At 40.5% G+C, this 13,302-nt stretch overlaps 1 protein-coding gene across 1 annotated transcript; it reads left to right on the top strand.

Annotated features, from left to right (window-relative positions):
- The first annotated feature begins 3,778 nt into the window (after nt 1–3,778).
- BEGAIN (brain-enriched guanylate kinase-associated) lies at nt 3,779–13,039 on the top strand. Its single transcript, XM_010079359.1, has 4 exons — nt 3,779–3,838; nt 4,705–4,812; nt 8,303–8,386; nt 11,666–13,039. Exons 1-4 carry the CDS (start codon nt 3,779–3,781, stop codon nt 13,037–13,039), a joined length of 1,626 nt encoding a protein of 541 aa, XP_010077661.1.
- Nucleotides 13,040–13,302: the final 263 nt, after the last annotated feature.

Genomic DNA, 13,302 nt, shown 5'->3' with positions numbered 1-13,302 from the left:
CTCTCATCCTGTCAATGGGCACCACTGAAAAGAGCCTGTCACTGTCTTCTGTGCACCCTCAGATATTTATACACATTGATGAGATCCCGCCTGAGCCTTGTCTTCTCCAGGCTAAACAGTCCCAGCTCTCTCAGCCTTTCCTCATAAGAGAGATGCTCCAATCCCTTAATCAGCTTCCTGACAATTTCTTGGACTGTCTCTCCAGTATGTCCATGAGTGTCTTGTACTGAGGAGCCTGAACTGGACACAGTATTCTGGGTGTGACCTTACCAGTGCTGAGTAGAGGGGAAGGATCACATCCCTCAACTTTCTGGCAACACTTCTCCTAATGCCACCCCGGTTACTTTTGGCCTTCTTTGTAGCAAGAGCACACTCTGGCTTATGTTGAACTTGGCACCCACCAGGACCCCCAGGTCCTTTTCTGCAAAGCTGCTTTCCAGCTGGTGGTCTCCAGCATACGTTGGTGTATGATGTTGCTCCTCCCCAAGTGCAGGACTTTGCACTTCCCCTTGTTGAACTTCATGAGGTTCCTGTCAGCCCATTTTCCTCAGCCTGCTCAATGGCAGCACAACCTCTCATGTATCAACCACTCCTCCTTGGTGGTCCCTACTACCATTATATTACTCTCACAGTAGCATTGAAATGCTATCCATTCAAATGTTCCTTACAGCAACATTGAAAACAGATTTCCTTTGCCATGTTTGCAAAGGCTGACTTTCCCACAGACCTGCACTGCTCATTTGCAAAATTGAGACTGATTTCAAAAGGTCTGTACACATCTCAAAGCTCCCGCAGGACAGTGGAGATGACAGTAAGCAGCCTAGCCTTGACTAATAGGCTGACACTGCTCTATGGTAGGACACTTTCCAGCTGCTGGAAAGCATTGAAGGGAAGCTGAAACATTACCAGTGAGACAGCCAGCTTTTAGGCTGCTACATTTCTGCTAAAGGACTAGAGTAGGAACTTCTGTGGATCCAGTAATATACAAGAAAAGCAGATATTTTAATCTAGTTTTTTGTTACTTCTGAAAATAGCTATCTATTCATTATTTCATGCTGTACCAACCTACCAAAACTCTTTTCAGGCTACTTATATGACAGATAACAGGTGTAGGGACTAGATGATACCGAACATTTTTGAAAGTCACACTTTATATTTTTATGGATCTGTGAATATATGAGGGATGTTGTCACTATGATAGATACAAATTATAAGGAAAACAAGTTTCCAGACAGAGATTATATCTTTTGTTGTATAATTTGATCCCATTGTGAAGAGCAGGTACACAATTCCTTCATTAGACCTGAGAAGGAAGCGGTAAGGCTCATGATAAATTCAGACTAGGAGCAAGGGCTCTGAGTGCTTGGTTCCCCCAACATTAATATCAGTGCTGTGCACTGCTGGAGCCACCCAGCAGTACGAATTTGGTCTGACTCAGACGTGGGCACATGATTGCAGTTCTCTCGAGTTAGTCAGACACTATGGAGCTGCATTCTTTTATGCTGGCTCTGTGCCGGGGGAGGAGGCAGGGGCAGGATGCATTGAGCTGACTCAACAAATATTTATGAACAACAATCCACCAGGAGCTCAGCCCATTGCAGCCTATAGCTATGGCATTTTGCAGTGGGCTTCAGGAGCCCTCAGCCCAGCTGCAAGCTATTGGAATATCAATAACTCCATTAACTTCATCTGTTACTGAGTTTTGAGAGGCAGGTTGTTAGCACCTGCAGAGCAGAAAGCATTGCCAAAAGGAGAGGTCACCAGCCTTACTGAAGAGCAGGAGGACTGAACATCTAAAAAGTACCAGACATAAAGGGATCTGCCAAAAGTAGTTATAAGTAAAATAAGAATTTCTGTTTGTAACTCACAATCATAGCATTGATATCACGATTCCTGTCCTCCTTTCATCCCTCTCTGACATCTGTATCTGATGCTGAAAGTATGATTGTGTGACTGCAACTGCAGCACTCAAAGTTGCAGTCCCCAGTAACCAGCAATCCTATTAATGCAGCGATCCAGCACTGCCTGCATCTCTTCCAGGTGCACCACTTTCCCCAATATGGTGTCAGGTTTAAGCCTCTGTTCTCTTATTGCCACCACTGGATCACAATAACATCTGGCTGAAGCCCTAAACTTTTAAAGATGGACACAGTATGTAGTCAACATGCCAGAGCCTTTCAGGTCCTGTCTACCTTTAGGCTACTTCATTCTGCCACAGTGGGACAGACTCTCTGCTCATGTCAACAACACTGATTTCAAGAGAAAGATACCAGTATATGCTGGTGGAGAAGACTGACACTGGTCTTTCTTTCTCACCCCCCCTTCCTCATGGCACTGCTGAAATGTTTATGACTTTTGTGTCTATCTGCTGATGTGTAGAGTATAAATTCGGACTGAGGTTAATTTTACAGTTCAAGAAATATAAAAGATTATTTAAAATACAGATATTTGGTCAGATACAAAGTCTGGAAAACATCAGACCAAAAGTTATCATGATTGAAATAAAATGAAACCATAATCCAGTCAGATTCATCATTACTCAATGCGATTGAAAGTACTGCTTCCAAAGCCTGAGTTAGCTGCCCATTTATGAGTTTCTCCCTGCTGAAGACTGTAAATCCTTGATAGAGGATCTTTCCTGAACTGTAAAACATATTGAGTCAAGTTCAATTTGGTTAGGCAAGGGCAACACTTACTGAAACCAGAGAGACTTAGAGCAAAATGGGGTGCTACAAATCAGCTGCTCTGGCATTCACGACAACTTGTCGTACAAGGATTGATAAAATCTTCAGTACAAATAGTTATTTGGTAGATTAAGTCTGTATTCAGTGGGCCTGGACCCTTCAAAAGCATGAAATTACTTGGAAAATTAAGGGGACACATTTTTTTCCAGGTACTTAGGTAGTTGTAGACAGCAATATGGCATTTGTCTACCTCATTACACAGCTAAATACCTTCGAACATGTAATCTTCAGTCATACTCTCAAAGGAGACAGATTTATAGAAGTGCACAGACGTCCAGGAGGTTTAGAAAGAGCCTAGTTGTTTAGCTCACAATGAAATCAGTGAGAGTTAAAGGCCTTGTATAAAACCATGTCAATCTGACCAATTAAAAAACACAGCCCCTAAGATCATGTGTCTTGTTAAAACCAGTGAGACGTTCCTTGATATAGTCCCCAGGCAGCTAGCAGGAGCAACTGCGATCAGTGGGAATGAGGACAGGAGAGGTGTCAAGCCAGCACCAGGCTCCAGGCAGAGCTGGGCTGCCAGGACAGAGGTCTTGCAACAACGTGGAATGGACTGTCCGTAGAAAAGCCGACAAGAGAACAGGCCGGTCCCAACCTTCACAAAGACACCTCTACCATATCTGTGCTGTTTATAGCAAGCTGTGTGTTTGCATAGACCGTTTGAGAAGGTGTTTTCCTTTAAATAGCAGTTTAGGACGAGAGTTGCCGCTTCCAATTTAATTACCCTTCTTTAAGATAGCTTGGTGCGGTGCAGCTGGGTAATTAACCTTGATATTTGTTCGGACTTCAAAACACACAACTCCCATTGCTGTCAATTAGCTGACAATGCCGCGTGTGTGTTGATGGAAAATTTTTTTTGTGACCCTGGCAATATGGCATTTGGGAAATTCCAGCAGCTAATACAATCAACCTGCTGGAGAAAAAGTCCTTCACAAATTACTTTAACAATTTTGTGAATTTGTCACTGTATTGAGTTCCCAAAACAGAACAGATGTACATTAAAGTTTACCTTACTTTCTGTTCTTATTACAATGCCGCTTTCCAAAAGGTCACTCCAGATAATTGTCAAACCTTCTCGTTATCATGGTTCTGTACAGCTCCAAGCACAAGGAAGATGCCTTAATCTCAGCTAGACCATTCAGAATCTACCACACTTTTTAATACTAATGTAAGACTGGAGGCAGGATTATAAATGATCATTACTAAATAATTTTTGATATGTGAGGTGGTGCAATAAACATTGCAATATGAAAATGGGACAGAGTATGGGAAGAGCCAGTGGCACTTTACTTTTCCCGCTGATTCTTTGCATTTATAATAAAGAGTTACAGCCTATTGGTAACAAGGTTAAATTAGTGGACAGCAAGAAGTTTGAATCAGACTATTTTCCTGTTATCGCATGGTGGCTCACATTCTGCTAATGACTGTTAACCCTGCAATCAGGCAAACATTCATCTTGATAAATGAACAACCTCATTCAGGGCTTTTAAAGCAGCCAGCACAGTCAACAGCTGAAAATAAATTGGCTCAAACACAGCTACTTTCCTTTTTAAATATTATTCTTCCTCCTCGAAAAGAACAGATGTTAATGGCATGAAACATTCTTGTAGCAAAAGCTGAGAGCAGCCCAAGACCCTTCCAGGTTAGAAATCCTGCCTTGTGACAAGGAAGGAATAGCTGATGCTCAGTCAAATGCTTCTGCACAGGCTACATAGAACCTTTTCTGAAGGTTCCTAACGTGAGCTCAGTTTGACCTCCATATTTTCAAAGTACTTTGCTGCATCTGCTGAATGAAAAGAGCGAATGATAGAAACATAAAAACAAAAAACAAAAAACAAAACAAAACAAACAAAAAAACCCCCAAAAAACAAACCACTGGTCTCTTGTGCTTTTCCCTGGATTTGAAAATAACATTAATCTTTTCTGAAATATTCTGACTTCTCCATTCTCTACGCAGGGTCAACATTACGAAGAGGAAAAACGGGCTTTGAGCCATGAAATAATTGCACTTAATAATCACTTAATAGAGGCCAAGGTGACAATAGATAAGTTGTCAGAAGATAATGTAAGTATTTAATTATGGATGCATCTTGAGATTATATTCAGAAATAAATTAGGCCATGCACTTCCCATTAAATTATAGAATAATTTCTTGTTGTTTACATAAAATGTTACTTGTCACCTTGACAGTTAAAATTCATGTTTGATTGTTCCCATCATTTTGTAAATTCAGCTCTCCTTATGCTCTGGGGTTTGGGTGAGTCTTTCATTGAGTTTTTTTCCTTACGTCTAACCTAAAACTCATGAAAAAATATCCTAAGAAATGGAAATACTCCCACATTGATTTTGACATTGGTTTTGGTCTAGTACTGCAAACTGGTGGAAGCACATGCTCAGAGCTATTGCGTGGACACATGTATGGAGTGAGGATTTATCTAAGGATTTTAGGCACAGTGTAGAACCCTACATTTCCTGCAGTTCCTCTGATCTTTCAGTCTTTGCTCACTGGGATGGGATGCCCAGCACAGTTGAGCTCTACCAGTAGAAGGTAGCTTGACCCAACCTGGTCGCTCAGATTGCTGCAGGGAGTGGGAGACAGGTTTTCCCCAGCTGTGGTTCACGTGTAACAATTTACCTGTCTCTGTGTGGAACGAAACAGAGAACATCTTTGGCAATTGCCACCCTGCATCTCATTGAAGACTGCTGAAAACTGGCACGCGTGCTGCAGCTGGCAACCAGGCTCATTAAATCTTTCCAGAGACAAACCTAAAAAGACAGAAAAGAAGGAAGATTGTAGGCATTTAGTTCATTATTGTGCCATTCCTTAGACACTTAATAAAAAATTCATTTACAGAAGACATGTTTCTGTTAGCACTTATTTTTCAGCATCTTACACTCAATCTTCCCATATTTCATATGAACTCTTAATCACAGCAGGGAGCATTTGATCCCATTAATACACCTGTTGATGGGAATTGTGCCTATGCAATTAATAGCTTTCCAGCGGAAACAAAGAGTTTACAGTCTGACCCTTTACTTTTATAGAACTTATGTTGAAACAACAGTTACTTCATAATTCTAACAGCTGTTACTATACACAAAATGGTAAATGCAATGGGCTACATTTAGGTTTTTGAAGCACAGGTATACATCCAGACTAATTCAGCTGAAACCAACAGAGTTATTTCAGATTTTAAACAGAGGGAAAGAAAAATTGTAAAACTCTCCCAATAAATATACATGCATTTACACTACTTCATGGAGTCAGGATTGAGCCCACATTTGAAGAAGTGTTTTCAATATCCGTAGTTTTTAAAAGGCAGCTTAGAATGGACTGGAGTTCAGAGTACTCTTCTTCCAAGAATTATTCTGAACTACTCTGAACATCACAGTATGGTCCAGAAGCTTCAAATAACAGTGCCACTTCTTCATACTTGAGGTCAATTCAGAGAAAAAATTCTGCCCTTACTTCTGTAGCATCACTAATAAAAGTAAAGGTTAAATGCCAAAATTTAAAATAAAGAACTATGAAACAAACCATTAGTGTTACACCTAATAAGTAGAGACAGTGTTAAACTGAAGGAGAGCATGTTTTTGTCCTGCCAACATTTCTTCCTTCAGTTATGTTCCCCCTTATTCTTCTGACAGATAGGTAAAGTGATGTTTTTGATGCAAAAACACGCTTTAGACCATGGGAAATGCTTGTGGCATTAATTGCCAATTACTGTTCTGGTTGCCACAGATGTGGCTAGCTTCCATTCAGGTAAACATGAAAGGACAGAAAGATATTCCAGTAGCGTGGTGTGTCCCAGCATGTTGAGAACAAAGTACACGAGGCACATTTAACTCACATTTCATTTTTCTGTGGCAATTTTTAAAGCTGCTAAAAACAAAGCGTCAGAGATGTTTTTTGTACTCTCCATGACAACCACTTCACAGAAACGGAGGCATACAGCTTTTGAAGAAAGGGTCAGATTTTGGAGTGATTTCATTTCTGTGTGCCTAGTAATGCCATATGGAACTTGGAGTATTTGTCTGTGCTATACATTGTGCAGCATTGTACTATGTGATTAATGTGCATGCAACATGTCAGAATCACATGCAACAGATTTTGTTTCTAAATTGAATTATTGGATTCCGACTGTTTGCATCTGTTTTCAGGAGTAAAAATAGTGTGTACTAGTATAAAATTTGTGACCTACTTAAATGAATGTATCTCCCCAGTACATTTAAGGCAGAAGCGACATGTATAAAAGCTCACACAGACACAAAAAAAAACAACCCATAAACTACAAGTATCTGAAGGCACTTGAATATGAATATATAATGAACTAATGAACATAGAAAAACTAAATTTACTACCCCCATGCCTCAAAGACTCCCAGGAACATCTTGCTGCACCTGTTGTTACAGAATACCTTTAAAATGGTGTTTCAAAACAGAGATAATTTCCACCTTTCCTTTTCACAGAAAATCTCGTTATCAATTTTTAAAAGAACAAGTGGAACAGTAGAACTCTGTGTGCAATAAAATTATAACACTAGCACCAGAGAAAATTCAAATAATTTCCGTTTTCCACACCAACATTTTATAATGTTCACAGGTTGACACAGCCTAGTGTCCATCGTGCCTTTATGCTTTATCTTTCCCATCTACGCCCACCTATAAAGTCAACTTCTGAAGCCAACTTTGTTTTTAATGGCACCTAGGAGAAGCAACATACAACTCTTACGTCCAGGGACCCAAAGATGCTGGTTGAAGGATACAGTTACACAGTCATGTGGGTTAAATCAAATTTAGACGAAGGGCAAATTTATGTACTGAATTTTCCTATTAAGTAGGCTGTGAGAGACATTCAATACAAAAATTATACAAGCACTTTGTTTAAATTCTCTTTTTCCCTGAGTGGAATTCTTATGGTAATTTCTTACCCAGGAAAAATATCTTGTTCTGCAGCATCAAATATTTGCAGTGAGATTTAATATATTTGCATAGCTGCATTCTGCAAGATATGAAAGGAGCCAGGAACCAGCAAGAAAGTTGCATAAGGAGACAAAGGCCTTCTTTTTAAAAAACAATACAATATATATTTCTGCAGTTAATTTCTCCCACAGTCTCATAAGATTATTTAAGCATTTTCTAAAATAGCACCTTAGTGCTGATCTGGATAATACACAGGAAAAATTGTCTGTTCTTAAATTTTCCTTTTGCTTAGAAGATCATGTTTATTTTAGCCTTTGTAGCGTCATGCAAGTTAACACTATAAAGTCCAGTTCCTAATGGTAAGTATCTACCCTTTGAAACACAGATTACTGTTCTGTAGTAACAGTTCTCTAAATTTTCTTCTTAGTAATATTATCAGCCCTCACAGAGCAAAGGGGCAAACATCTCAGGACCATGCAAGAAACATGGAATATTAATGTATTTAAAAGCTAAAGTATGCTCCAAATTTCCCCAAAGTCAATTTTTAAAAGATTGCTCATGCATGCGAGAAAGGCTGAAAGCCACAGGCTATTTGCAAACTATAAAAAACAGGTTATTTTTTGTTTTTCTAGGAGCTCTATAGGAAGGACTGCAATTTAGCTGCTCAGTTGCTCCAGTGCAGCAAGAATTACGACAGGGCACATAAGCTTTCGGAGGTAATGTGAACAAACTTGGTGACTATTCAAAGAAATAAATATTTTATGGAAAACGGGTTATTTTACACGTATCAATTCCAGAACTTGTTTGCCGTTAAGGCTTTGATTCCCCCGCCCCTTAAGCAACAGGAGGGCTCGTGCACCTGCTGGTATTCTGTGCAGCTGACGGAGCTGCTGACAAAATCACAGCTAGTGACTGATTGTGTGTTGATTGGAGGTACTTTCTTGCCCAAAACCTCTGCTCTCTGGTAGAATGGACCTGTCCTGATCACATGAAAAGTAAAGGTTTTAGCAAAACCAAAGTGCTGAGAACTCTAGACTGCAAAATGCTGGGGGAGGGGGACAGGGGAATGAGAGCAGGGAAATGACAAGCTGCAGGCATTAGAGATTCTGATATAATCAATTTTCCTCCTGAAGCTATTTTCCAGTCCAGCTAATTTCTAAACCTGATTTTTAAAATGGACTGACAGAACAAATATCTTTTTCTAAAGCAACCAGAGCACTGAATGATTGATTTCCGAGGTGTAAACTTTAATTAATAATCCTTGCTTCCAAGGAAACAAGACTTGAGAAACAGACTCCTTAAAGGGAAGGCAAATATTATCTTAGTGAACAGGACTGTCTTTAGGGATGCAGGCCCTACACAAAGCAATAGCACCTTCCTCATGTGTAGTGTTTTGGTGAAGGTCATGGAAAAAAGCCTTCCCTTCAACAATCCCTTCAGGTTAATGTCCCCCCAAAATGGTCTCTCTTGTGCAATTCTGCAATGGAATAATGCAAAATTAAATGTGGAATGTATAAACCATTTCTAAGCCAGTAGACTGCTTCAGAGCACTAAACAACCCTGGTAAATAAGGGTAGAGCAAGACTCTTGTCAAATGGGCAATGATTTTCTAGAACTGAGACAGAACTTCCAAATTAACCATTATCCTGGTCCTGTTATTTTTTCCTAGTAACTGACTTCCTTTAGTAATTCATATCCAAGAATTATCACCACATTACTCACACTTGAAAGAAAGAATTATCAAGAATTAGGACCTTAAAAATACTTAGAGGTTCATTTGCAAAAAGCTATCGCAAATGTGGGCTCTCCCCACAATTTCCCAGGCTGTCATACACTCAATTAAATAGGCAAAGTCTCCACTCCACTCATAAATCCTAGTATTTATTAATTTAGCAAGTGTAAATGTGCTGTCACAGCCAATAAATTCCTCACAAATGCAAATATTGCCTGACAAAGTATTGTATATTATCCAGAAGCCTAAATTATAGTACAATATAGTAATGTGACAGCAATATCATTTGAGTAATTCCAGTTCCCAGTGCAATGCCCAGAAAATGACGTTCTTCTTCTCAACACATTTAATGATCTAAACAATGTCCATAAAATAGATCAAACAGTGGTGTTAAGGGATACTAAAACAATAGCTGCCCCATACAGCAGTTTCACATCAAATGAACTGTATTTCTTTTCCTCATTTATGTGGCAATTTACAGCAACCCTATTTTACAACCTGTTTATTCAATCTTTGTTGCATCTGTACTTACTATGATTAATATTGCTGTCTGCCTGCAGATTGGCAATATCATACTCTTTATTTCCAATGGAAGACATATGAGCTAATTAACAACATAAAGATTAATCCGAAACATCCTGGAAGTTCTGTTGATTGAAAAAAACACTCATCCTACTCCACATTAACAAGAATGTCATTTCACAACATGCCATATTTTGAACACATTGAGTTTTGGGGATTAAACCAACTTCACTTCCCAGTGAAGCTAGAATAGGAGCTCCATATCTTATACGGTGTGAGATCACTACAAGGAGCAGGCACCTTAAATTTCTCTTCCCTAAAATAGCAGGGGGGGAGTGGGTTGTGAAAGCAATTCAGAATTTGTAGGGTTTTCTCCTCTAGAGAAACAGAGTTAAGGAGGGAATATGATCATTAGGGCTATAAGGGTAACCACTAATTATGTGCTAAAGAGGAACTTGATTTCTAGCTATAAAAAGGAAATGCTACGTAAATCACAGTTCAGCCAAGCAGTCAGGGGCTAAATTCTTAAGCAGTGTAAATCAACATGGGTATCAAAGGAGCTATCACAGTCACAAACTCAAAACTTAGTCTGAACATGAGTTCTGTTGATTTTCAGAAATACTGAGAGACAGCCATCACACAGCACTTTCTCATATCCCTGTTTGATCATTGATAGAAACCTGAAATGAGCAAGGCAAATAGATAAAATTGGACTAGCAAGCATGCTTGGCGATACCTTTCTCTAGGTGTTACCTACCAGATTTTTGAGCCTCACAAAGGAATGTGAGCTCTCAGCCTCTTCTGGTCCACATGACAGAATGGCAGGTGGAACCCCCATCCACAGAGCTGATCCTGACTTTCTCCGAAAACTATATGATTTCTGATGCATAACCAACTTATTGATTAATTCTGAATAGCCTGTCACAGGAATCATAATGTAAATTGAGGTCTGAGCTCTTATTTCCACCAGTGTAGTAAGAAAATAGAAAAACAGTCAGCTAGCAGCTGCTGGAAGAGGGGAACATGTTGAGGCTTATATGGACGGTCAACCTGACAAGCAGTGTCTGACTGCTGGGGCAAGGTAGCCAGATTGATTTGCTTCTTCCCAGCACAGGAACACTCCTGTCATAGCAGCCAGTACCATTGCTTTATGTGTCAGTGAAACCAACTTTCCTGCTTCTTCAAACAGCATAGTTCATCAAATGAGAGGCTGGAGGGCAGGAGCCAATTTGGCACCAGGTTGGAGGCAAAACAAGCTCGAAGAAAGGCAAAAGAAAAACAGAATAGATCTGACCTCTTCCTCCTCTTTCCTCACCCCAGCAGAGACCTCCACACCCCCCATTCCAACTGCAAATCACACACATGAACGCAGTCTGGAAAGTGTTGCTATAGGCTGTAATTCCTTACCTGCCTTTTTAAGATCATTGTTTACTACATTCTTTAGATCATTCCTATCCAACCTGAACTAACTTGGAAGGAAACATTTCAGTTGCTCAGTGTTTTCCATGAGAGGAAGCAGATGAAAATTTCCAAATGTTAATAAATGAAGTCACTTGATTACGTTTCTTTTCAGAAATGCACAAAGATTGTGGCCATCACATTAGTCAAAGAACCATATACAGGGAGCTATGTAATGTCATAAACAGCACCCATCTGTCAATGTTGTATAACCCCAAGCAGACACCAGTATTGATTGTGCACCCTTTTCTCCTGTCCCCTTTGCCATCTCTTTATGTTACAGTTACCGTCTGACTTTCAGGAAAGAGTCAGCATCCATCTCGAAAAACACGGGTGCAGCCTTTCTGTCCCCTTGTGCCACACATCTTATGCTGATACCATACCCACTTGCGTCATTGCCAAAGTACTGGAAAAACCAGATCCAAACAGCTTGTCTTCGCACTTGTCAAGCCCATCTACCAGGGATCTCAATTTTCAGGACTCTGCTGGAAAGCTCGGACAAAGGACCCAGTACAAGTCAGACATCTACTGCAGCGACACCGCCCTTTACTGCCCCGAGGAGAGGAGGAGGGAGAGAAGGCAAAGCGTGGACACACAAGTGAAAGATGTGGGGTTCCTGCGGTCCCAGAACTCCACAGACAGCACCGTCGAAGAAGACGGTTTCCATTCCAGCTTCTCTCATGAAGCCTTCCCAGAGTACATTACCTCTCTGCCGACCTCCAGTTCCTATTCCAGCTTCAGCGTCACATCCGAGGAGAAGGAGAACGCCCAAGCCAACACTCTGACAGCTTCTCAGCAGGCAATCTACATGAGCAACAGAGACGAACTGTTTGAAAGAAAGTCACCTGCAGGTTACGAGCATCAGGGAAGTCCTAGGTTCGCCAAGTCTAAACCTGCGCAGCACATGGAGCTTGCCGACGACAACGAGAACTCGCCCACTTTTACTAGGACTCTGCCTCCTTATGCAAATGAACCTTTTCATTTCTCAGCCATAACACCACAGCAGGCTTTAGCAAATCAGAAAATGAGGAACGAATGCAGGAGCACCCACCTTTCAGAAGAAGACTTGCCTGGGCGATGGAGGCAATTGAGCGTGGAGGACATTGGTGCGTACTCATACAGGAACGCTGGCAGGCTGTCGCCCTGTAGTTTTTCAGAGCAGTACTACAGCAGCCCTATTAAGAAGGGAGACAGTCGAACAAGCCCCATCTATGCCAGTTACAAAGCAGATAGCTGCTCGGAGGGAGATGATATCTGTCAAAGCAGACTTGTGGATTCTTGCTTCCTGAGAACAGACAGTGGCCTGAATATTGACATCAGCACTAGCTGTAAACAGGACAAATTGACCACTTACAAAACAAAAGAATCAAGAGACCAAAAAAATGAAAGGATCACTGTCCAGTTATGCAGTAGCAAAAACATCGAAAGTAGCCCGGTATTGAAAAGAGAATACGTGGACGTGAGCCCCAACAGCTCAGCAGAGTCCCTCAACCAGAGTTCAATGGAGGCTTCAGAAATCCACCAGTCTTCCATGGAGCAAGGAAGCCATTCAGGTATTCCCAGCAAACAGCAGCAGTTTCAACGGACTGGGAGTACTGGTTTGAGTCGGAAGGACAGCCTTACTAAAGCACAATTGTATGGAACCCTTCTGAACTAGGCATCTTCCAAAATGGCAATAAGACAACAAACAAAAGGAAGCAAACAGCATTTGATACTTGTAGTGAACAATACGGTTCTAAGAAACAGGATTATTATAAAATATATATTCATAATGGTACTATATGTTTAAAATAAAATATCTTCAAAAATGTTATACAGCACTTTTCACTTAACATCCTTTCCACATGGGAAACTGTCCCCTCCCCTCTTTTATAAACCTGAAATATTTTTATAAACAAAATGGTATTTATTAGACTATCC

Source organism: Pterocles gutturalis, unplaced genomic scaffold (genome assembly GCF_000699245.1).
Source record: "Pterocles gutturalis isolate BGI_N339 unplaced genomic scaffold, ASM69924v1 scaffold84, whole genome shotgun sequence".
NCBI lineage: Eukaryota > Metazoa > Chordata > Aves > Pterocliformes > Pteroclidae > Pterocles > Pterocles gutturalis.
This window is presented reverse-complemented; position numbering and strand designations above follow the sequence as displayed.

What these genes read in the sequence shown, in the direction of transcription:
- BEGAIN (XM_010079359.1), top strand. Translation starts at nt 3,779, where the DNA reads ATGCCGCTTTCCAAAAGGTCACTCCAGATAATTGTCAAACCTTCTCGT. An exon ending in ATAAGTTGTCAGAAGATAAT is followed by an intron (nt 4,813 to 8,302) that starts GTAAGTATTTAA and finishes TTGTTTTTCTAG; the next exon opens with GAGCTCTATAGGAAGGACTG. An exon ending in GGGCACATAAGCTTTCGGAG is followed by an intron (nt 8,387 to 11,665) that starts GTAATGTGAACA and finishes TTTATGTTACAG; the next exon opens with TTACCGTCTGACTTTCAGGA.